Source organism: Gymnoscopelus microlampas (genome assembly GCF_963454915.1).
Source record: "Gymnoscopelus microlampas genome assembly, chromosome: 8".
Taxonomy (NCBI): Eukaryota; Metazoa; Chordata; class Actinopteri; order Myctophiformes; family Myctophidae; genus Gymnoscopelus; species Gymnoscopelus microlampas.
This window is the reverse complement of record NC_139945.1, coordinates 24,803,114-24,825,255: the sequence shown is the minus strand read 5'-3', so window position 1 is coordinate 24,825,255 and position 22,142 is coordinate 24,803,114. Positions and strand designations below refer to the sequence as shown.

The following is a 22,142-nucleotide window of genomic DNA, read 5'->3' as shown; positions in this document are numbered from 1 at the left end:
ACTTGAAATTGGAACGAAAACCGATGAAAATTTCAAAACTATAATAACCTTGGCGACCTGGTGCACGTACTTCTGTTAAGCCGGTTGTTTTTCCCAAGGTGTCGTCAAATTAGTTTTCCAATGTTCCTTTGAGCTGACATGCCTGTGTGCATGTGTTAATTTCGTAGACTAAAACTATGACAAATTTGTTTTTGTCGACTACCCTTTTTTACTGACGAAACAACTACATAAAAACTAGGCTATGATGACTACAACTGAGACTAAATATATTGACAATTTCATCAACAAAGGGGGGGGACTAATGGAGAAGAGATCCAGTAGAACTAAGACAAGTCATTTTATGTTTGGTTGCGCTTGGGTGTTGTAGATCGACTATTTTCAGCATTTAACCAAGTGTAAAATCAGGCATTACGACGCCAACAAGGCCCGCCAAAATACATTTTTGTCGACAAAATCAACTGTAGATCTAGTCGACTAAAATCGTATGATATTTAGTCGACTAAAACTAAAACATTTCAGATGACTAAAATATCACTAAAACAAAAAAAAGTACAAAAAAAATGTACTTATTCAAAACACTGACTAAAACTAAATAAAAATTTGCTGTCAACATTAACACTGTTGCAGGCACAAGCGCAGTATGGGCCTGACGCTGGCTGAAGTGGAGCTGGCCAGGCTGGACCAGGAGAGAGTCCGAGACCGTGGCACGCTGGAGAGGGAGCGCTCTTACGCTGAGAACATCGTCACCAAGATAGAGGACGTCCTGTGAGTGGAAGCATGTGACGTGTGCAACATACACACAATCTAGTTCACAAGAGAATGTTGTGCACATCCAGTTGTTGCTGGTGCAGGACAAGGATACACAACAGTTTAAAAGAAGGAAAGTCTGCACAACAGCTTTGCTTTCCGAAAACATATTTTTACTAGCAAAAAAGTACAATTAACCTTAACCTCTCTGCAGACTTTCCTTTTTAAACAACATACACAATCTCACACGCATGCACGCAAATGTGCGCTCAACATTCTCGCACGTGTGTGTGCGTGCGTGTGTGCGTGCGTGCATATGTGCTCGCGCGCACACACGTTTGTATTACTTCACTTCTGAGGACGTAAAAATATTAGGACAGCAATTATTATGCAATAATTTACCATTGTTTTTTCTATTTGTAACCGTAACATTAAAGCTTAAAGTTACTTAGTTGTGTGCGGATGTCACACACTGAAAATAGCTGATCTCCAATTCTACTATACTATCACAAATCACACACACACACACACACACATACACACACACACACACACACACACACACACACACACACACACACACACACACACACACACACACACACACACTCTCCCAAAACCTTACACTATGAAAAGGAAATCGAAAAATGCTGCCCCTTATTGTCATGTTTGTCTTGTTTCTAGGTTGACAACTCAGACCACAGAGGAAGAGAAATGGTAAGCAGAATGCCGCTGTGGAGGGTTTGGAAGGCTGAGATGAAGACAACTGCTCAGGGGCTATATGGCATGAATGCTTCAGGGCCACATGGTGTCACATGGCCTCTCTAACCATCTGTCATCACTGTGTACATGAAGTCATCTGTCTTCACAATATTCTCAGACTAAGTGGAGCTGAAGCTCTGTGTCGTTGTACGACACGTCGAGTTATTTCTTTAAAAAAGCTATTTCTCGTTTGATATTATTGCAAAGGGCAATGCAGGTCTTGTTTTTTTTTATTTGACATGTATATTTGTTGTAGCTTACAGTGTCCAGGTCCCTTTTTGAAGTTTGAACAGGTCTAACGACTTAAGAGCACACACACTTTGCACTGGTGTCATCCAAGCCCCTTTCCACATCACAATCACTTCACAAACAAAAGTGCTTTTGGCACTCTCTTAAACACTTAAACCCTATCCCCTTCATTGTATATCAAATGGCGAAAATAGCTGAGCTTTTATATCTGTCATTTTTGCCGAACGTTCACCTGTTTTTTGCAGAATGTTCACCCATTTCTGCTGACTGTTCACCTATTCATGCCGAATGTTCACCTATTTTGACATGGCCTGAACAAAGATAATTTGGTTCATGAGGTTAAATTAAAGATGGCATTTCTGCAGCGTGTCCATATAAATGCATGCAAGACTGAATGCCATATGGTAGCAGCATGTATCCCAGATGGTATGCACAGAAGATGTTACAAGGAGTCTGTACGGCATATGGTCTCATTAAGTCACATTGTAGAAACTTGTGTTAATTCTCTTCAGATTTATCACTCTTATCGTGTTTTTAAGTTGATTGCGATACAGAAAAGAAAATACCAACGAAATGACTGACATGACTGTTTGTTTTGTTTTGTAGCACTACTATGCAGTACGTCATCCTTACATATATGAAGCACCTTGGTGTGAGGGTCAAAGAACCACGTAGCCTTGAGTCCAAACGGGTCCGCATCAACTTCCTTCCCAAAATCAAGGTAGCTCTACACCCCACCCCACCCATACACCTGTTTGTCAGTTCACGTACTGTTCCCTCCTCCCCATATCCCTGTTTGTCATATCAACTGACTGTCCCCTCCCCCATATCCCTTTTGGTCAGTTCACCTACTGGTCCCTCCTCCCTTGCACATTCATTCTAACTCTGTCTCTCTCTTTTTTTCCCCCCAACAGAAAAGTATCAAAACTGAGAAGGAGGGAGGAGAAGAGAAGGTGAAGAAACCCAGGTTTCCCAGCATCCTTGGACCTCAGCGCCGGCCCAGCCGCGTTGAAGCCGCATCAGGTGAGTCTTGTGTCTTAGAATACATGGAACGTGAGGGCTGACGTCTAGTGCGTTGGCCGTGTGGTCACAGCGTCCCTGGTTCGGTTCTGGCTCCGGAGACGGGACCATAGACTGTAAAAAAAACATATAGACGAAGGGAGAGAGCCCCATTGGTTTCTACAGACCGTTTTGTGAAGCCACTTTCTCTGCAAATTCAAACCCGCCATCTTGAACTTCCGGTCCTGAAAGGAAACCCGAAAACGACTGCTATTGTCTGCAACCGCAGCCAGAGCGGGTCTTCACTCGGTAGAACTAATAGAAGCCCTGGAAGCATAACCTACTCTAGTAAATGATGGTCCCATGCATTTTTTAAATGAATGATAAACACACATCATGATAATAAATAACTTTAACCCTTTAAGACCTGGAACGCATCTGTGTCACTTTAGATTTCTTTGGCTATTCAAAAATAGCAGATATACAAGCTCATAGCGTGGCACCGAGTGCCGCGCTATGAGCTTGTATATCTGCTATTTTTGAATTTTTTCCAAAAACTGTTAGGATTTAGATTTTTTTAAAGAATCGCCTCAGGTCTGAATGGGTGAAACTAGTGATTGAAAACATAGTGTTTATAAAATGTTTACTAAGGTAATAAAATCAAGTGTGAAGTCCGGCCAAAACCTCGTTCACTTATTGATATATATTGAGAGTGAATCCTTCTGGAGCCTGCAGGAGGTGAAATAGCCACATCTGCTGGGCCATCAATGGGAACTGCACCCTTAAAGGGCAAGACCACTTTGGTCGAGGTTTGGGTTGTGTAGTTACCTTACCATGATGTAACTCCTAAGGGGGACAAGAAATCTAAAATAATTGCTCCATTGATTACAAATTGATAATAAAAAATATGCTCCTGATTGACTAATGATTTTACTTTTTGAAGATCCGGACCCATAGATCCAGTCCAGGTTTCTTTCTTAACTCATTCAGTGCCTGACTTATTTCTGGCAGTTTGGCTCTGAGTGCCAGGGCCAATTTTCATTGTAAAAAAAAAGTGCTTAGGAGCCGAGATACAGCCTTTTTCAGTAAGACGTTAAACAAGAAGTGAATGGAGCAGAACATTTTCAAATCATGATATCTTGGGTTCTGAACATTTTTTTCAAAAATGTCCAGTGGCACAGGGCTTATGATAAAACGGACGTCTTAGACGTCGAGTGGCACTGAATGAGTTAATAAAAATAGAAAAATCAACAGGAAGTTAACATTTGTATTAAAAAAACAAACAGTACTGGGTTTATTGATGTTCTGTATTGTCTGAAACAACTTTGTGTTCGTTTACGTGCTAAAAGAGTGACTTTGAGAGCTGCTTTACCGTATAATGTCAATGAGGAGCATATTTTGAATAATCAATTTCTAACCAATGGAGCCATTATTTTAGATTTCTTATTCCACCTTTGGAGTTACATCATGGCAAGATAACTACACTACCCAAATCTCTACCAAAGTGGTCTTGCCCTTTAAGAGATTCAGGAAGTGGGCTTCGAGACCCATCTTGACGAGACCCCCTCTCTCCCCCCATAGCTTCCTGCCTTCGTGCACCGTTCGATCTTAACCCATTCAAACCGGGAAAGTATGTTGTGTCATTTTAGATATTAGCTAAAAAGCATTATTTTATACTTTGGCTATTCAAAAATAGCAGATATAAAAGCTCATAGCGCGTCACTTTGGTTCGTGCTACGAGATTGTAGATTTGCTATTTTTGAAAAATGAGGGAAAATCCTTGCAATATTTTTAACTCAAATCTTTGCTTCTGGGGGTCCCTGGAACAACATATTTTGAGATGGGGGTCCGCGGCCAAATACATATAATATACATTGTTAAATGTCACTCCCTGCCATTCATGTTGACAATGTGAAAAAAACTGGAATAGATAATTCACCTGTTGGAAAGTCACCACGCCATTTTCTTTGTCTAAAATTACCGTATTACTCTAATGCAAGCCATACAAATTAGCACATTGATATAAATATGCCAGGAAAATTAGTTTTTGTGCTGCATTTCAAACAAAAATTGTAGCTTGATATTCAATTACTTTTAGCTAACATTGACTAAATATTTCAAGTACATTCTTTAACAAACATGGAAAAATGGTGAGGTTTACTGTATGTAAACCATACAGCCTATGGACTAATGTTGTAACAGTGGTATGGTCATTTTATTTTTTAAAGAAGCAAAAAACTTAATCAAATAATCTTTAAAAACATGATAACTTGTCAAAGGAGATGATGGACGTCTTTCAGGGTAAAAAAAAAGGAGAAATCCTTGCGTATGCATGGAGCGGGTTTGACTCTTGTTTCTTATCTATAAACAGTGAGCAAGGCCTTGGATGGGCGGCCCAGACCTCAGAAGCAGTTGTCTCAGCCTACGTTAGGAGCCAGTGAGCACCTGGACGGAGGACGTCTGAGAGGCAGCCAGTCCAGCGAAGGCTCCGAGCTCACTGCGTCCATAGCCACCTCCCCTCCCAACAGCGCCACCTACAGCTCAGATACCAGCAGAGATGCAGACTTAGGTGACTAAATGAACCAATTCCTTCAGGGCTGCAACTATTGATTATTTTCTTTGAGATTAGTGTATCGATTACTATTTTCGATTTGAAGTGCAGTATTTTGTGTTTTCTTTATATATCGATGAATTGATTAACCACTTTAGCGTTATTTTATACGTCATTACACCACTGTTGTTGATCTTCGAGCTTGTAGATCTGCTATTCTAGCTATTTCAGAATTTTGTTAAAAAAAAACGTTTTTAAGCTTTTTGCCTACGACTTGTCCAAAATTAGGACGATTATTAATATTTTGTTGTCTTTAACCCATTGAGAGACCTGAAGCCGATTCTACATGTCTCCTAAATCCCAACAGTTTTCTGAAAAACGTATGTTTCTATATCAGTGATGCTCAAACTTTTTCATGTCAAGGACCCCCAAAATGATATGTATTTGGCCGCGGACCCCCATCAAAATATTTCATTCCCCAGAAGCAAAGATTTGAGTGAAAAATGTTCGCTTAAAAAATGTATATATTCAAAGATTTACACACATTTTCACGAATTTTCAAAAATAGCAGATCTACAAGCTCGTAGCGCGGCACTCGGTGCCGCGCTATGAGCTTGTATATCTGCTATTTTTGAATAGCCCAAAGTGTAAAATAATGCTTTTTAGCTCAAATCTAAAAATGACACAGTTCCAGGTCTTAATGGGTTAATAATCTATTATTAAACTTTTATTAGTACATTTTTGCACCCCTAAACTCCTTACTCGTCACCCAGGTGGGACTCCAACCTCTGGGCCCTCCAGGCTGAGTGATGGCATCCAATCAGATCATCTGGATGGCCCGGACCTCTTGGACCAATTGCCGGAGGAGGACAGAGAGAGTGACAGGTGTGACATGTTTACCTGGGGACGGCTAATTATTTAACTACAGAGCTCATTCACATTTCTTTGCATAACTTCTCTTAACGGAATTCTTTGTCCTCTTGTGTGCAGAATTCCTGAAGGAACACCGAAGGCCACTAGAAGGTGAGGATACCTCCATTTCTCTAGAACTCGAGAATTGAAAACATTTAACATATAAGCAAAATATTTTTTTTATCATAGATAAAACATTTCAATTATATATGAATAACATATGAAAAGAACATTTAACTTTTAATTGTACAACGGACAAGCAAGTTAGGTATACGCTTAAGTAAAAGTAAATAAATGAAAAATGCTCACATAAACTAAACTTAAGCCCTATCCAAACATTTTCCAAAATAGCCAATCTACAAGCTCTGTTATTATATTTCTTTCTAAAGAAATAATTGCAGACACAAAAAAAAAAAAAAAAAAGTCAAATAATGGCGGACATATTGGCCAAACCAATACATCGATTTGGGCTTTATTTTTCTCCAGTATAATCTGCAGCTGTTAAGCTGGGAGGTAATATTATACATGTTTCTCATGAACTTGGGCTGTGCAATCTGCTAGGCTTGAGGGGCTGGGCGCCACCGAGGTCCAGAGCGAGGACGACCAGGGGACGGACTCGGAGCACGACCCCCCGAACTGGCAGCAGCTGGTGGGTCGAGAAGTTCTGGCTGGTCTGAGGCCTCACGAAATAAAGCGGCAGGAGGTCATTAATGGTGAGGAGAAGTGTTTTTGTTGAGCTTTTTTGTGATGACGGTATGCAGTGAAGAGACGGAGAGACATGCACCAGCATGATGTTCTCTGAGAGTCACAAATACTGTTTGTTAATGGTCATTTATGCTCCCTTTCCTTTACGAAAGTAAATAGGTCTTCTTCAGTTTGAAACCTGTACAGGAAAACAAACTACAAAAGTGGGCTTAGGGTTTCATACCCCATTTTTAAGCAATGCGTCCACTAGAGGGCAGTTCAGACACAAATGTTTCCTGACAACAAACATGCTACTGTTGTCCAACTCATATTTAATTCACCACCCATCTACTTCCTGCTGTTCTGTGATAGTTTGTTTGTCCCTGTACCCGAGCAAAGTGACATTGTGTGTGTGTGTGTGTGTGTGTGTGTGTGTGTGTGTGTGTGTGTGTGTGTGTGTGTGTGTGTGTGTGTGTGTGTGTGTGTTTGCGCGGCGCGCGCGTGCATGTGTAAGCGTCTATATTGTGTCCTCACAGAGATTTAACATTGAGCATGAATGAGCTGTTATGTGAATCATTAGTGTCTAATATAATTTCTAAATACTTGTGTGTGTGTCTCCAGAGCTCTTCTACACAGAGCGTGCCCACGTACGTATGCTGAGAGTTCTAGACCAGGTGTTCTTCCAGAAGCTCTCCAAAGAGGCCATCCTGCCTCCTGCTGACATCAAGAACATCTTTACCAACCTGGACGAGATTCTGCAGCTCCATGGTGAGAGACACACACACACACACACACACACACACACACACGCACACGCACACGCACACGCACACGTACACGCACAGGCACCTCATCTTTCTGTCTTTTCTTTGTATTTCAGTTTCAATACAAGATCAGATGGCAGCCATTCAGAAAAGGAACGAGTCTTCAGTAATTGATCAGATAGGAGATGACTTGCTCTCCTGGGTGAGTACAGTTGAAATTGCGTTTTCCATTTTATTGTTTCCTTTTTATTGAAAATTCTATTACGATGACTGATGTCTGTGATTAAAGAGACTCTACGGTACACAAATAAATGGAAACTTGAAATGGCTTACAGTGAGAAATGCCTGCTGCACGTAATAGTCTCTGGAGACACTGTTGGCTCACACTATTTTCAAACGCTTCAGTCTGTACATCACAAGTAGGCCTGTAACTATCCATTATTTTCACAACGATTATTCTAGCGATACGTTTTTCAATTAATCGAATAATTGAAAACGTGTTCATTGGCTATGTTTGCTATTCACCGTACGACAAAGTATCTAGGGCTTAAGTGATTAAAGCTCTACACTTCAAATGTTAAAGAATAAAGCATTGCTTGGAAAACATTCTAGTTGCCTTCCCAGTAGCAACGCATGACGTGATAGCATATCTAAGAAGAATCGAGCTAAGAAACTTAACAGCCACTCTCCAGTAAATGGCTGTAAATGGACCACTCACACAAGTGGCCTAGATTGTGCTGACACCTCAGTATCTCCATCCGCCAGCACACATCAGACCAGAGGCAGCCCCATATGGGCTTGACATCCATGTCTCTATGTGTGGGTATAAGTAGGGTAAACAACCCCCTGGGGCTGCAGGAATTGATCCACGCTACATTTAAGCTTAAGCTCTCTGCATTTGGAGCACTTAAGCCCTGCCCACTTCTGTGAGCTACCACACACACACACACACACACACACTATATCCCCAATTAATGGTTAGAACATGAGATGTTTCTGTGGCGAATGCCCCTCGACGCACATATCGACTGACCGTGCAATCCCCGCCTCTCTCATGTGGGCTTTGTTGTCCGCTTCCAGTTTGGCGGTGGACAGGAAGAGAAGATCAAGCAGGCTGTGGGAACGTTCTGCAGCAACCAGCCCTTTGCTCTGGAGATCATTAAGACCCGGCAGAAGAAAGACTCGCGCTTCAACTCCTTTATGCAGGTAAGAAATAATTCAGACAGCTTTACTGTGTACTTGAAGAAAATAAAAAAGGGGGGAAAATACACTTTATACATGCAGCATGATATTGATAACCATTGTTTAAAACAGAGTTGTTGACTATCTTAGGGCAGGCAGAGATGTGTTGTTTATACACAACCAATTTGATTAAAAGTTAACCGTGACCCTCAAACGTTTTAAGGTCATATTTAATTAAAAAGTCAACGTAGTTTCACTGAATAACTTGTAGAATGTCGTCAAAGGGACAAAATGTAAAAAAGAAATATGGTATGGGCTCATTACCTACTGCACTGAACATCAATGTGTGATATATGCTGGATAAAAGAGGAAGCTTTCTGTTGCTTACATACAGGGTTATGGCTGAAATGGATTCTAGAAAGCATGTTTCATCATAGCTCCAAAGAAAATTATGCATTTTTACAGTTTATTGACCTCTTAACTCTTTAACTGCCAGAGTAAAATTGTAATAGTGTCACCCCAGTGCCAGCGAAAACTAGTGTTTTTACCTACCTTTGAAAAATCATGGGATATTTTCCTTGAGCGCTGTCCGCACGGTGATCCTCTCATTACACGCACAGGGGTCTCGTAGAATTGGAAAATAATCCGATTGCGGTAATCCGTTCAATAGTTGTGGCAAATTGAAAATACCATGTTTTGCCAAAAAGCAGTAAAAGAGTTAAAGTGTAATGTAATTGACTATTTGTATTTGTGTCGTCCGCAGGAGGCAGAGAGTAAAAGACAGTGTCGCAGGCTGCAGCTGAAGGACATCATTCCTGTTGAGATGCAGAGGCTCTCCAAGTACCCTCTGTTACTAGACAGCATTGCCAAGTACACAGGTACAAATACCCTCTGTTTCTAGACAGCATTGCCAAGTACACAGATGCAAATACCCTGTTACTAGACAGCATTGCCATGTACTCAGGTACAAATACCCCCAGTTACTAGACAGCATTGCCAAGTACGCAGGTACATAACACTCGCATATCTCTGCAGTCCCTTTTCCATTGAGAACTCAACTGTGGATATCGGCTGCTGCGGAAATCAAAATAGATTTTTTTCCCCCTCCAGGCAGAGGATCTGTCAAATCAATAGATCAGACTCCAACCCACTCTCTATTTATTTTATTTGTCACAGTATTTATTTAATAGTCAGGTTACCCTCATTCTCCTATAACTCACTTAACTAACTCCCACTTTATTGATATGAATGGTGATGGTGTGTGCTGCTCGTAGCTGAACAACTCATCACACAGACAATCACTGATGTGCTCATAGCAGCAGAACTGTCAGTGTCTTTACCCTCCCCTCTCACTATGCTGGACCTCTGGTCTGTCTGTCCATGCCTCAAATAATTAAAGGTAATAATTATCACATCTTTATCTAAATTAATTAAGTATAAAAATTAAAGAATACATCCACAGAGCCTTTAACACATTACCTGCCAAGATATTAAACATCGTTTTTTATCCCCTTGCCAGCGTAATTACCTTAAATCGACGATCTTTGAAACGCCATGGAAGCGGTGTGTAAAAAAAAACTTGGGCTGGATGGATGTCTGTTTTTTTGTAATGACGTCACATCCGCCTACTGCTTCTTTGAGTGACGAGGGATCATTCCAAAGCTATGTTAGGGCGCCCCTTGTGGAAAGAACGCATAATGCGATCTCGGCAAGCAAGTGATGCATTTGAAAGATCTTGACAGGCAATGTGTTAAAAGGGTGTGGAATAAAAGCATTGCATTTACCCCAAAAATGGATTATGATTGTGAAATTATCCTTTTTAATAATTTTGTCAGGTCTACAATTATTATTGTTTACCCCTGTAAGCTGACGGCCGCCATTATCCATGTGTGCTTCTGTTTTCGTTTTTTACCCATAAAGACACCCAGTCATCGCGTACAATGTTACAACGTGCATGATTTCTGCTTTATAGACCAATTCATAGTCCAGATATAGCATATATACGGACCGGACTCCACTGGGGTCCACACAGAATAAAATGACGCGAATAGAAGACCAGAAAGCGCAAATGTTTTGTGACCACATTGTTCACATACATGGCATACACAGCATGCCATGGTTTCAAATCGAAATGCTCCTTTGCAGTGAAAACTAAGCTGTTTCACCTGTTCTGTCTTTAGACTTAGCAAATATAATAAGCTTTGGGGGATTTTAACTTGCAATTGCTAAAAAATAGGAAAATAAAAAGTACCGATATGTAACATGAGAACATGACTGGTGTCCTGAAATGGAATGTATTGCATATTTATAGACAAACCATGGAAATTAGTGCTTTTACAAATGCTCAAAGTTGGACATTGATCAAGACCGTTCACAACTGGACTATGAAAAGGCAAACGACTGCGGACTATACGTCCGTGGACTGTCTGCACTGTGTATGTGCCCTGCTGTACATATAGACTCTGTCAGCACCTTTTCAAAGGAACAAAACAGTTTCCAGAGGACAGCTAACACCATTCCTAGATAACATTGCCTGCCAGGCTACCTTGGTGCACATAACCTCTAGTGCATAACCGTGGATAATGCCAGTGCTCTGAAATTGAAAATCCATTCTAGAAATGAGCTTGTAGTGCTACGGTTGACTGCTCAGTATTAACATAAAGAACCTAGGCCCATATGGTTTACATTGATAGTAGGGTTCTATTTTTTTTTCTTTTCTTGTGTCCATGGACACTACAGCAGAACAGGAAAACAAACATACATGAAAAAGAAAAGACTAGCACATTACTAACAAACAAACTGAACATACAAAAACGTACAAATACAATATAAGGGGAGAGAACTGTCTCTGTACTTTGTCACTTATTGACTACTATGCATGCGTATAGCCCATACACTTGGTCACATCTTCAAAACCGGTGAACAAAAAGTCCATTAAAAGGACAGATTCAACATTTTTGTACCTTCTTTCTGTCCTATGATGCTAGCTAGCTTTAAGTTAATAAACTCAACCCAAAATGATCCATGTGCAGCAAGAGTTTCCCTCTTGCTCTCATCCCTGCGTCAAGAGATAGAATTGAGCAACTGGAATCCAACTCTGACCTAATAACAGAGGAGAGAGGGCGAGAAAGGGGAGAACCAAATGAAGTCTTATCGGAGCAGCGTTATGAGTGGGCGACATGCCAACCATAAGTGAATCACAGAGACAAATGGACAGATTATCATTTTAATGGTCCGGGGGGCGGTAATGCACGTTTTGGGAAATGTCTTCTCCTTTATTTATTCCATCCTTTTAATCTTTGCCACGGTTCTGGGTTCACACCGTGATAATGCACTAATGATAATAAAGCATAACCAGCTATTATGGGATTTTAATGCTCCCTTCTACTGTATCATAATTTCAGAGGACAACGGTCCATCATTTTAACGTTGGCCACGGTGTTGGGTTCACACCGTGAGAATGCACTGATAATAAAGTATAACCAGTTATTATGAGATCATAATGCATTCTGCTGTATCATAATTTGTGAAGAGGACGGTGTGTTAATGGATGGAGGAAGTCTGCCGGATGGGAGCCCCCCGTGCACAAGCCATGAGGCCTCATTCATCATGTGACGTACTAATGTCTTTCAGACAATGCTGTGGAGAAGGACAAGGTGAAGCAAGCTGGTGAATGCTGCAGAAAGATCCTCAATCACGTTAACCAGGCAGTCAAAGAGTCAGAGGACAAGCAGGTGTGGTAGTCTTTTTGTATTCACTTGTTCGTATAGATCTCCCTCTCTCTTTCACGATGCCTTGTACAGTGCAACCCCCTTCAATCTGATGTCCTCCAAGCAGGTGTGGTAGTCTTTGTTTGTATTCACTTGTTAGTGAATACAAATATTTTGTTCTTTAATCCATTAAGATCGGGATTGATCTGGGTCATTTTAGATTTATTTTGCTATTCAAAAATAGCAGACATACAAGCTCATAGCGCGGCACCGAGTGCCGTGCTATGAGCTTCAAGATCTTTGAATTTTTGTTCAAGGTTTTTCAAAAATAGCCAAAGTATAAAATAATGGTTACAGCTCAAATCTAAAATGACTCGGATGAGTTCCCGGATTGAATGGGTTTAAACCCCAGAAATCTGTATCCGTGTGGGGGAAGCTTTAGCCGAAAATATCGACAAGCTCACAACGCGTATAACATAGAACTGAAAATACACTAGTATAGACTAGAGCCCTGAGGGACTCCAATCAAGTGGTTAAAAGCAATACTCACGCTTATGTCGTTACCACGGTAACCAATTCAGAAAGGTCAGTGCTGTCTAAATACACAAATCCGATCACTCGCATATAACAGCGTGGACAGCCAGTCTAAAAATCATATTTGAGAAACAAATTGGATTTGCTTACCGTCTGAACAAAGCCTTATTAATCTCCTTTTCTCTCTTTCTCGCTCTCTGTCTCTCCCTCTCCCTCCCTCCCACCAGAGGTTGGAGGACTACCAGCGAAGGTTGGACCTCTCCACTCTAAAGCAGACTGACAACCCCCTTATCCTGGAGCTCAAGGTGACATTTCTTTCCTTTTTATACTTAAAGGGAAACATTGTCAGTTTTCAACCTATGGGGACAAATACCCCATGTCTTCTGTGTATTTCTCTGCGAAATGTCATGTTGTGGTTAGGTGGACACACACACTCAATTGGTTAATTCATTCATTTTCTTCTATAAGCACGTATATGCTATAAGTGCTATATAAATATTAGTATTATTATTATAACTTCTTTTACTTAATTCTTTACCTTAATGTCCATCAGAACCTGGACCTTACTAAGAGGACAATGGTACACGAGGGACCACTGTCATGGAAGGTTAACAAAGACAAGACTATCGGTACGTTAATGACTCTTTATAATTGTTTCTCCCATTATCATTCTCTCTAGTTTATACAGTTTTTTACCACATATTTCTATCTACCAGTGTTTTTTCGTGAACCTACTTGTCAGAGAGATTTCAGCTACTGTAGTAACCTCTGCTGTGTCTGTGTGCAGAGTTGTACACACTCCTCCTGGAAGACATCCTGGTCCTGCTACAGAAGCAGGACGAGCGTTTGATCCTCAAATGCCACAGTAAAAACCTGGCGGGCACCGCCGACACCAAGCACATCTTCAGTCCCATCATCAAGCTCAACACGGTGCTGGTGCGCTCTGTCGCCACAGGTCAGTAGTCTGTTTTTCTGGGTCTCCACAGATCCATAGGTTGAACCTGATAAATAGAGACCCCTGTTACTGAACAAATACTCTATAGCAATTAATACTACAGTATTAGAAGATAGAGCTTTAACTTTTAAACAAAAACTATATTTTTTTTGTTAACAAATCACTTACACCACTTTCAATCAAATCGAGTAAATACATATATATGAAACATGCCCAGAGCCTCTTTCCATCACCTACACAATATTAATCATACCTAATTTCTCTGTCCCGCCAGACAACAAGTCTTTCTTCGTCCTCTCCATGTCGGAGAACGGAGCCCAGATCTACGAACTCATGGCACCCACCGTCTCCGATCAGAGAACGTGAGTCCTCCTCAAGCTCTAATGTAGTGGCTGAGAAACTTTCTAACTTCAATGACCCCCAGTTTGCTATGCTAATGTGCCCATGGAACTAGTTTCTCAGGGTTACAGATCGTTAAGGGACCATTTTTGGTTCCTAACTATCAATCATTTAGCTGGGGACCCCCTGGAATCCCCCTCAAGGACCCCACTTTGAGATCCACTGGTCTAATTATTTTGTCTTCTCTCCCTCCCTCCACCAGGTGGCAACGCCTAATAACCCAGAGTGCCGATGCCATGAAAGTCAAGCCTCACAGCGTCATACCCTTACCTCAGACAGAGTACGCTGCGCTTATCCTGCTCATGATCAATCAAAATCATCAAATCAAAAATGGTTTCCACATTTTACAGAGCTTCGTGCTTAACTGAGTGTTTATGTGTTCCAGTGGGGACAGAGATGGAGTGGAGATAATCACGACAGGTGTCTCAAGACTCGCTAAGGAGGCAGACCGCACGTCCACTGGTAGCACCCGTTCTACTGGTAACTGGAGCTGCATTATGTGATGTTTTTTAAATCGATTAAGTAAATCCTCTAGTGTGCACCCAGCTTAAGGCCAGGTTTATACTTCGGTGTAAACATTGTGTTTGGAGTTGCATGGGTGATAGAGACTTTTATTAAAACAAATATAAATGTTAATGGCCAAAATGGGGACCCCGGGCATAAATTGCTTAACCCATTAAGACTGGGAAAGCATCTGTCATTTCAGATTTTAATCACTCTTACTATTATCTTATACTTTGGCTATTCAGAAATAGCAGATATACAAGCTTATAGTGTGCGCTATGAGCTTGTACAATTTTTTGAAAAATCATGAAGATTTGTGCAGATAAAAACGTATTTTGCTATAATCAGTGGTTCTCAAACTTTTTCATGTCAAGGGCCCCCCAAATGATATGTATTTGGCCGTGGACCCCCATCTCAAAATATGTTGTTCCAGGGACCCCCCAGAAGCAAAGATTTGAGTTTAAAATCTTAGCTTAAAAATATATATATATTCAAAGATTTGCACACATGTTAAAGATTTTTAAAAAATGACTTGTATATCTGGTATTTTCCCGGTTTTAATGGGTTAATAATGAAGTTGATCATCATTCCTCCGCCAGATAAAGAGAGCAGCCCCGCCCCCAGCGGCGCGACGCAAAGCTCCCTGCCGGGTAACAACCCGTTTGAAGGAGTGAAGATGGAGGAAGAGGACGAGGAAGGCTTCGTGGACCCGGAGCTCCCGTACCGAGCGGCCGAAGACGCTGGCGAGGGCGACTCCTTCAACCTCTTCCCCTCACGGGCAGACGAGGCACTGAAGACACGTGAGTGAAGATGGCGTCCAGTATTTCACATCTGGTTCAGTCGCGGTGTTGATTTTGACAGCAGGTTTCGATTTAGTTTTAGTCTTTTGAATAAAATTCTGTTTAGTTTTAGTCATATTTGAGTCACCTGAATTGTTTTACTTTTAGCCCAGTTTTAGTCGACTAAAATGTATTTTTGGCGGGCCGTGGTGGCATTGAAATGATTTTCACTGAGCTGCATGCCAAAAATAGCCGATGTACAAGCTCACAACGCGTTGCAGCGCGACGCATTGTGAGCTTGTAGATCAACTATTTTCGGTCTGTGACACCCGTGCTCACCCATGATGACTTGTCTTAGTTCTACTGGATCTCTTCTCCACTAGTCCCTCCCAAACATTTTAGTCTAGTTTTTATTTGTTGACGAAATTGTTAATATATTTAGTCATAGTTTTAGTCACCATAGCTTAGTTTTTATTTAGTTTTTGTACGTGAAAAAAGGTAGTCAACAGAAAATCTTCGTCATAGTTTTAGTCGACTCATAGCGCGGCACTCTGTGCCGCGCTATGAGCTTGTAGATCTGCTATTTTTGAATAGCCAAATAAATCTAAATTGACACAGATGTGTCCCTGGATTGAATGGGTTAAAAGGATCCCTGGCTAATGAGCCAAATATGCCTTGATACATTCTAATTGCCCTCTATAACTTTTTTTTTTTAAATTTAAAACACCTTAAATATTGTATTTTATAAATGATTTTGTCCATGTGTGGTCCAGCCCTATGGAAAGTTATTAGCATGTCTTAAAGGGGAGTTTTGGACCACGGTTTTCTTGCCTTTTTTTTCTTATCTTGAATGCGTCCCACCGGAAGTCTCGCTAGACGAGATTAAAATCTCGTCTAGCGAGACTTCCGGCGGGGCGCATTCAAGACAATCACGTTGCATAGTGTTCTGTCACTATGAACGTCAGATCTCACCAAAAAAAAAGCTATCAAAATATGCGATCTAGCGCAAGGCCTAATGGCGCGTGTTTTTAGCTGTGGCGGACCCGGGATGGAGTTATGAAATGTTTCTACTGTACCATTCATCCTAGAATATCATAACATCATAGAAAAGGTAAGAAAGCCGTGGTCCAAAATTCCCCTTTAATAAAAAATGACTAAATACTTCCTACGGTTAATATGATCATCAAAACGATATTTGAAATACATTTTTATTAGCACATGCATTCCATACCTTCCATAGGGCTGGACCACACATGAACAAATGACATTTTGCGACAGGCATTGTCCCCCTTGAGTAAAGATGATCTATTTTTAAATAAATAAAATATTTAAGGTGTTTTTATTTTTTATTTTCAGTTGTAGAGGGCAATTATAATGTATTAAAGCATATTTTTTAACTTATTAGCCAGGGATCCTTTTAAAAAAAGGTGGGGAACCGCTGCCCCAGAGTGTATTATGCTACAGTGCAGTGCCATGTCAAAGCAACCTATATTGAGCGACATAAGTGATCAATTCATCTTTATACCCCGCCTTTACCCACAGTGGCGTCATTGAAGCAGGTGTTGGTGACCCAGCTAATGTCCCAGGAGGCCAGCGAGCGTGCCCAGCGCTCCTCTGGGGGCCGCCTCCTCAGGACCACCTCTCTGCGGACCCCCGTGGACAGCCGAGCCCGGGTGCTGGTCCACAACGGCTCCGAGAAGAGCCGCGCCCAGGGCGAAGACCCGGCTCAAGACCTGGGCTCAGGGGACACGGGCTTCTTCGATTCCCCCGAGGACTACGGTGAGTCGGGACTCGCCGTCTGCACTGTGTGTGACTGTGATATAGATAGCATGCAACCAGACAATTTAAATAGAAGGGTATAGGCTTTAGTAACTAAAGTTTTTAAATAATTGTTGTGGAGTAAAAGTACAATATTTGCCTCTGATGTAGTGGAGTAGAAGTAAAAGTATTGAAAATCGGAAATACTCCAGTAAAGTAAAGAACTAAAAATATCTCAAATTGCACTTACGTACAGTACAGTACTTCTGCCTCTCCCTCATCCCGTACTATACTCAGCATGTTTGTTTTTGATTCCACCAGCAGGATACCTGGTCCTGGAGGGTTACGGGGGTCCGGGGGAAAGCACCACAGACGACGACATCATGGCGGCGAGCACAGGGAAGCAGCTGAGCACGTCACGGGGCTGTGTGGCAGACTCTGGCATCAACCTGAGGTTCTCCTCGGTCTCGGCGGGCGGCAGCCTCTCCTCGTTCAGTAGACAGGTGCTGTGTCATCTTAGAAACCTGCAGTCCGACCTCAGCTATCTGAAGGTAACACATTAAAAACACTAATGCACACACACACTAAGGCCGCCGTGAAAACTAAAACGAATACTGAAACTAATAAAGACTAAACTAAAACTAAATATTCGTAACAATTTAAAAACTAAACTCGAACAAGCAATCTGAAACTGAACTAACTGGTACGAAACCTAACAAAAAGCTCTTGTATATACCGGTAACAATGGTTCATTTTCTTTTCTTGCAGGAGGTTGAAGCCAAGTATAATAACATAATAAGCCAAAGGCCAGAGAGGTCACCATCAGATGCAGATGGAAATAAAGGTATGTCAAATATATTCATTCTTTTTAAAAGAAATAGCTGATCTACAAGCTCACGATACACGTCGTATTGTGAGCTCGTAGATCTGCCGTTTTTGCTTTTTGTCGTACGAAAAAGTATTTAAGGCCTATAATGGTTATGCCTCAAACTGTGTTGTATGATGAGTCGCTTGCCAAAAAGAGGCGCCAGTAGGCATGGACTACTCCAACACCACTTGAGATGGACAGAAACAGCTTATTTTATGGGATTTGATACTAGCAGTTGTAGACCATGAACACATCCTACCTCAAGAAATGGCAAAACCCCTGTACCCTCCTGTGATAGATTTCACACAGTGCATCGGAGATGATAGCGAGTGCGACTGCTTCCAGCGGGCAGTACACTGCTACACTGGTCTGGTGTTTAGAACCTAGACGTTTTTTCGGAAGGTTTGGGAAGACTTCCTGAACTGAAAAAAAAAAAAAACCTGTCTGTTCTGGTGGACTATGCAGTTACCTTTTTTAAGTGGTTAAGCCTAATTTATGCTTGTTGTATGATAATACAGATTTTCAAGGGTGAAGTTCTTCACACAAGAATATATCTTGATAATCAGTTATGTTCTGTAAGCGACACCGTCGTTGAACGGAACATTAACCTGAGCCTTTTATTCTTTTCCCAGATAAGAGATAGTGGGAAATCGACGCCCAGGCCTCCCCCGGCTTTGGTCCCAAAGAGGAAGTGTTAACGACGAGCAGTCTGTTTTTGTACTTCCTGTTGTCCTGGACTACCTGGACGTTCTCTATAAGCTTGTCCTCTCACTGCTGAGCCCCTCCCTCCATCACCACCGCCGCCCACACGGTTGTTACCGCCACAGAGAAACGAGAGACTTGAGCATGAGCAAAAAAAAAAGAGACGGTTTGGAGGGAGGAGGAGTCCTCCTGACGCCCCTCCCCCTCCATCAGCACAAGGCAATCAGGGAAGTGGGATTGCCCCCCCGCCCAAACCCCGCCCCCAACCTCTTCCATTCTAGCTCCTCCCCCCACCAAGTCCCCTTTCTCCCTGCAAGAAAGAGAACTTATACCAAAATGTACAAAGATGTGTGTTTAGAATATATATATGAAACACAAAACAAGAAGAAAAGGAAAATTTTTAAGATAATGTATTAAGATTTTTTTTTTTTATCCCAAGATGTATTTATTTTCTTTCTTTTGTTTTCTTTTTTTTTTTAAGTGTTTCCCACGTTGCTTGCATGCTTTTGGCCATCGGTCTTGTGACCTATCGGGCTGCATATCCTGCTTAAAAATAAAAAAAACCACACAGGGGTAGTGTGTGTGTGTGTGTGCGTGCGCGTGTGTGAGTGTGAGTGCACACTTAGCATACTAGCACGTTAGCTTAGCTTACCCTGATCAAATTAGCAGGAATATTACTCGGACTGAGAGAGAGAGAGATCAGAGTTGCACTGGTGGACAGATAGAACCTGAAGTGTTACAACTCTTTAGAAACGTGTTAAAAAAAAGTCTAGAATTTCACATAAATTCTGGGATGGTGTTAACTAGAATGAAGAGTCTGAAGGCTCTGATCTGGTCCTGTTGCATTTCTGTTACCTGTGCTGGCGTTCCCCTGCTTTCTCCCCCACGTCTCCCATCCTCGTCATGCCTAATTTATGCTCCGTCGCACGATGGCGGCAGTGTTCGGCAAAAATAGCAGATCTACAAGCCCGCCGCGACGCGCCAGGGCTATTTTTGCCATGCGACACTGTCTCACACAGAATCCGGCGTCATCCTCCTCTCCTGTCTCGCTTCCTCTTCAACTTTCTTTGTCCTCCCCTGTTGCACTTCTTAACTGGCTTCGCTGTGTGCATCTGGTTTACGTTCCTTCTCTCTTTTCCTTCGCAACTCACTGAAGCTTAAATGTATCGCTCGTCGCACGATGGGTGTCGCTCGCCGACTGATCTTCAAGCTAAACATCGTTTTTGAGCAGTCAAGCAGCTTTAGTGCAACGAGTGCCTCTCTCACGAGCGGTCTCTTGTTAAAGTGCTACCGCTCCTGTAACAGCTGCTCCTTGTGTTTTTCTAGTCTCACGTAGCCGGTTTTATCAGAGATCTCTGGTGAAATTAGATCTCTAAATTCAACGTAGGGGCTAAAATGGAAACAATTAGGAGATTTAACAATTTTCAACCTGGTGTCCATATTTTGGGCATGTCATTTTAAGCCGATCTGTCAAGCTCACAATGCGTTGTGAGCTTGACAGGCTATTTTCCCCCATGCACCACCCTTTGTGCGATGAAATATAAAGTGGCACTTAAGTGGTTGAAAAATTACAGCAATGCAGATTAGAACCAATGCAAAGACTTTAGGGGCGGTCTTTCATATTGCGATGGTATCATGATTGGTTCTCAAAACGGTGGGCGTAGATTTCTTAGCGGCCGTTGTCTAATCCATCCATTACATTGGATTTAGATGTGGCTGGACGTATCACAAGGCGTGAGATCTCAAATAGTGCAACAAACGCAAGACTTGGTGTGGCGTCTTTGAGGCGAGAGGCCGTGCTGTACAGCAATGTTCTTAGCATGAAGATCAGTTCTAGTCGTCCAGCGATACCGTTGTTCTACAGAGTGTATATCAGGCTTTATGGATGTCATTCTCACCATAGCCCACTGGCTTTCATGCTTACTTGTCCCCTCTTTCACACACTGTGTGTCTTACTTCCTCTGCCCCCCCCCCCCCCCCTCCATGGTGCTCATGGCTGTGTTGGCTGTGTTGCCTGCTGTCCCCTCTCCTGTGACGGAGCGGTCATTGTCGTCGCCTCAGGCCCCGCTGCCCTCTTCTGCTACTGCCGTGGAACGCTGAACTGACTGCCTGATCTTCTAATTATGTCACAAAGGTCAAACATATACTGTACAATGATCAACATGGAAGGCTATGCATAACTTTAATAAATAAATAAATGGTGCCATGACACATTTCAAAAGGAAATTTTTGCATGTATTATTTTTTTACCCCTCCACCATCAGTTTTGCTTTTCAGTTAAGAGGTTCAAGGATCTCGGCACTCTAAATGTGGAGCACCCTTGATAATCTTTTTACATTTTATTTGGGATTTTCTTTGTCTGGAGGTCGAAATGGACTCTTGAAATTAAACTAAATTAAAAAGTAAATTAACGAATATATCTAGCTCGGAAAAACTGGCCTTTTGCGGTTCTGTCAAGGTAAATCGTCACAGTTCAAAATTGATTTCTTGCTTGGAAAATAGCATTAGAATCTCTGCTGTGTAGTCACGTGTTCTCATGGTTTGCTTTCTCCAGTCTGGAGCGCTATGATGCGATGTCATTCTGCCAGCCAGCATGTATTGTGAAACTAAAGTCTAATTTGTGTGTTTTTCAATTCAGTGGCACATAAGACGTAAATTAGGCTTAAGTAGTCAAGTTTATAAGTGCATCAGTAACACCTAAATAAAGTACTGTACATCGTAGTCTTGGTGAGTGATCTGGATTAAGCTTTCATTCCAAAACAAATAGCATTTAAAAAGATAATGAAAGTTAATGAGATAATGAATCTGCTGACACATTTTATAGTCTTTCCTAATAAAGTTGTTTGTTTTTGTTTTGTAAAGCAACTTTTAGTACTTAGGAAAGCGCTATATAAATTGTATGTATTATTATTACATCTGCTGTGGTGTAATAGAGGAAATACTTAAAAGTGAGTTCTTAACCCAAATTTCTCTCCCCATCGATGTTAAAATGAAACATAAGGAAAATATGTGTTAAAATATGCTTCTAAATTAGAACCAATTACAAAACCACTGTAAGTTTCCATAGTGTGAAAGAAGGCTGG

General features: G+C 41.6%; 1 protein-coding gene across 7 annotated transcripts in view; it reads left to right on the top strand.

The window, feature by feature from the left end:
- Positions 1–21,726, top strand: part of arhgef12a (Rho guanine nucleotide exchange factor (GEF) 12a) — a 59,528-nt gene extending 37,802 nt beyond the window's left edge. For 5 of the 7 annotated variants that reach the window (XM_084065064.1, XM_084065067.1, XM_084065066.1 and 2 more), the window contains 24 exons: positions 628–765; positions 1,432–1,464; positions 2,365–2,479; positions 2,673–2,781; positions 5,129–5,326; positions 6,082–6,193; positions 6,299–6,331; positions 6,782–6,933; positions 7,526–7,672; positions 7,785–7,870; positions 8,749–8,874; positions 9,614–9,728; positions 12,484–12,584; positions 13,322–13,399; positions 13,648–13,723; positions 13,882–14,049; positions 14,324–14,411; positions 14,651–14,728; positions 14,834–14,928; positions 15,552–15,752; positions 17,274–17,510; positions 17,811–18,040; positions 18,258–18,333; positions 18,990–21,724. In XM_084065064.1, coding sequence (XP_083921190.1) covers positions 628–765; positions 1,432–1,464; positions 2,365–2,479; positions 2,673–2,781; positions 5,129–5,326; positions 6,082–6,193; positions 6,299–6,331; positions 6,782–6,933; positions 7,526–7,672; positions 7,785–7,870; positions 8,749–8,874; positions 9,614–9,728; positions 12,484–12,584; positions 13,322–13,399; positions 13,648–13,723; positions 13,882–14,049; positions 14,324–14,411; positions 14,651–14,728; positions 14,834–14,928; positions 15,552–15,752; positions 17,274–17,510; positions 17,811–18,040; positions 18,258–18,333; positions 18,990–19,000 — 2,803 coding nt within the window. In that variant the 3' untranslated portion in view covers positions 19,001–21,724. Of the gene's footprint in view, positions 1–627; positions 766–1,431; positions 1,465–2,364; positions 2,480–2,672; positions 2,782–5,128; positions 5,327–6,081; positions 6,194–6,298; positions 6,332–6,781; positions 6,934–7,525; positions 7,673–7,784; positions 7,871–8,748; positions 8,875–9,613; positions 9,729–12,483; positions 12,585–13,321; positions 13,400–13,647; positions 13,724–13,881; positions 14,050–14,323; positions 14,412–14,650; positions 14,729–14,833; positions 14,929–15,551; positions 15,753–17,273; positions 17,511–17,810; positions 18,041–18,257; positions 18,334–18,989 lie in introns of all 7 variants that reach the window. The other 2 variants (XM_084065063.1, XM_084065062.1) reach the window with 2 other exon arrangements.
- The last annotated feature ends 416 nt before the right edge of the window (positions 21,727–22,142 follow it).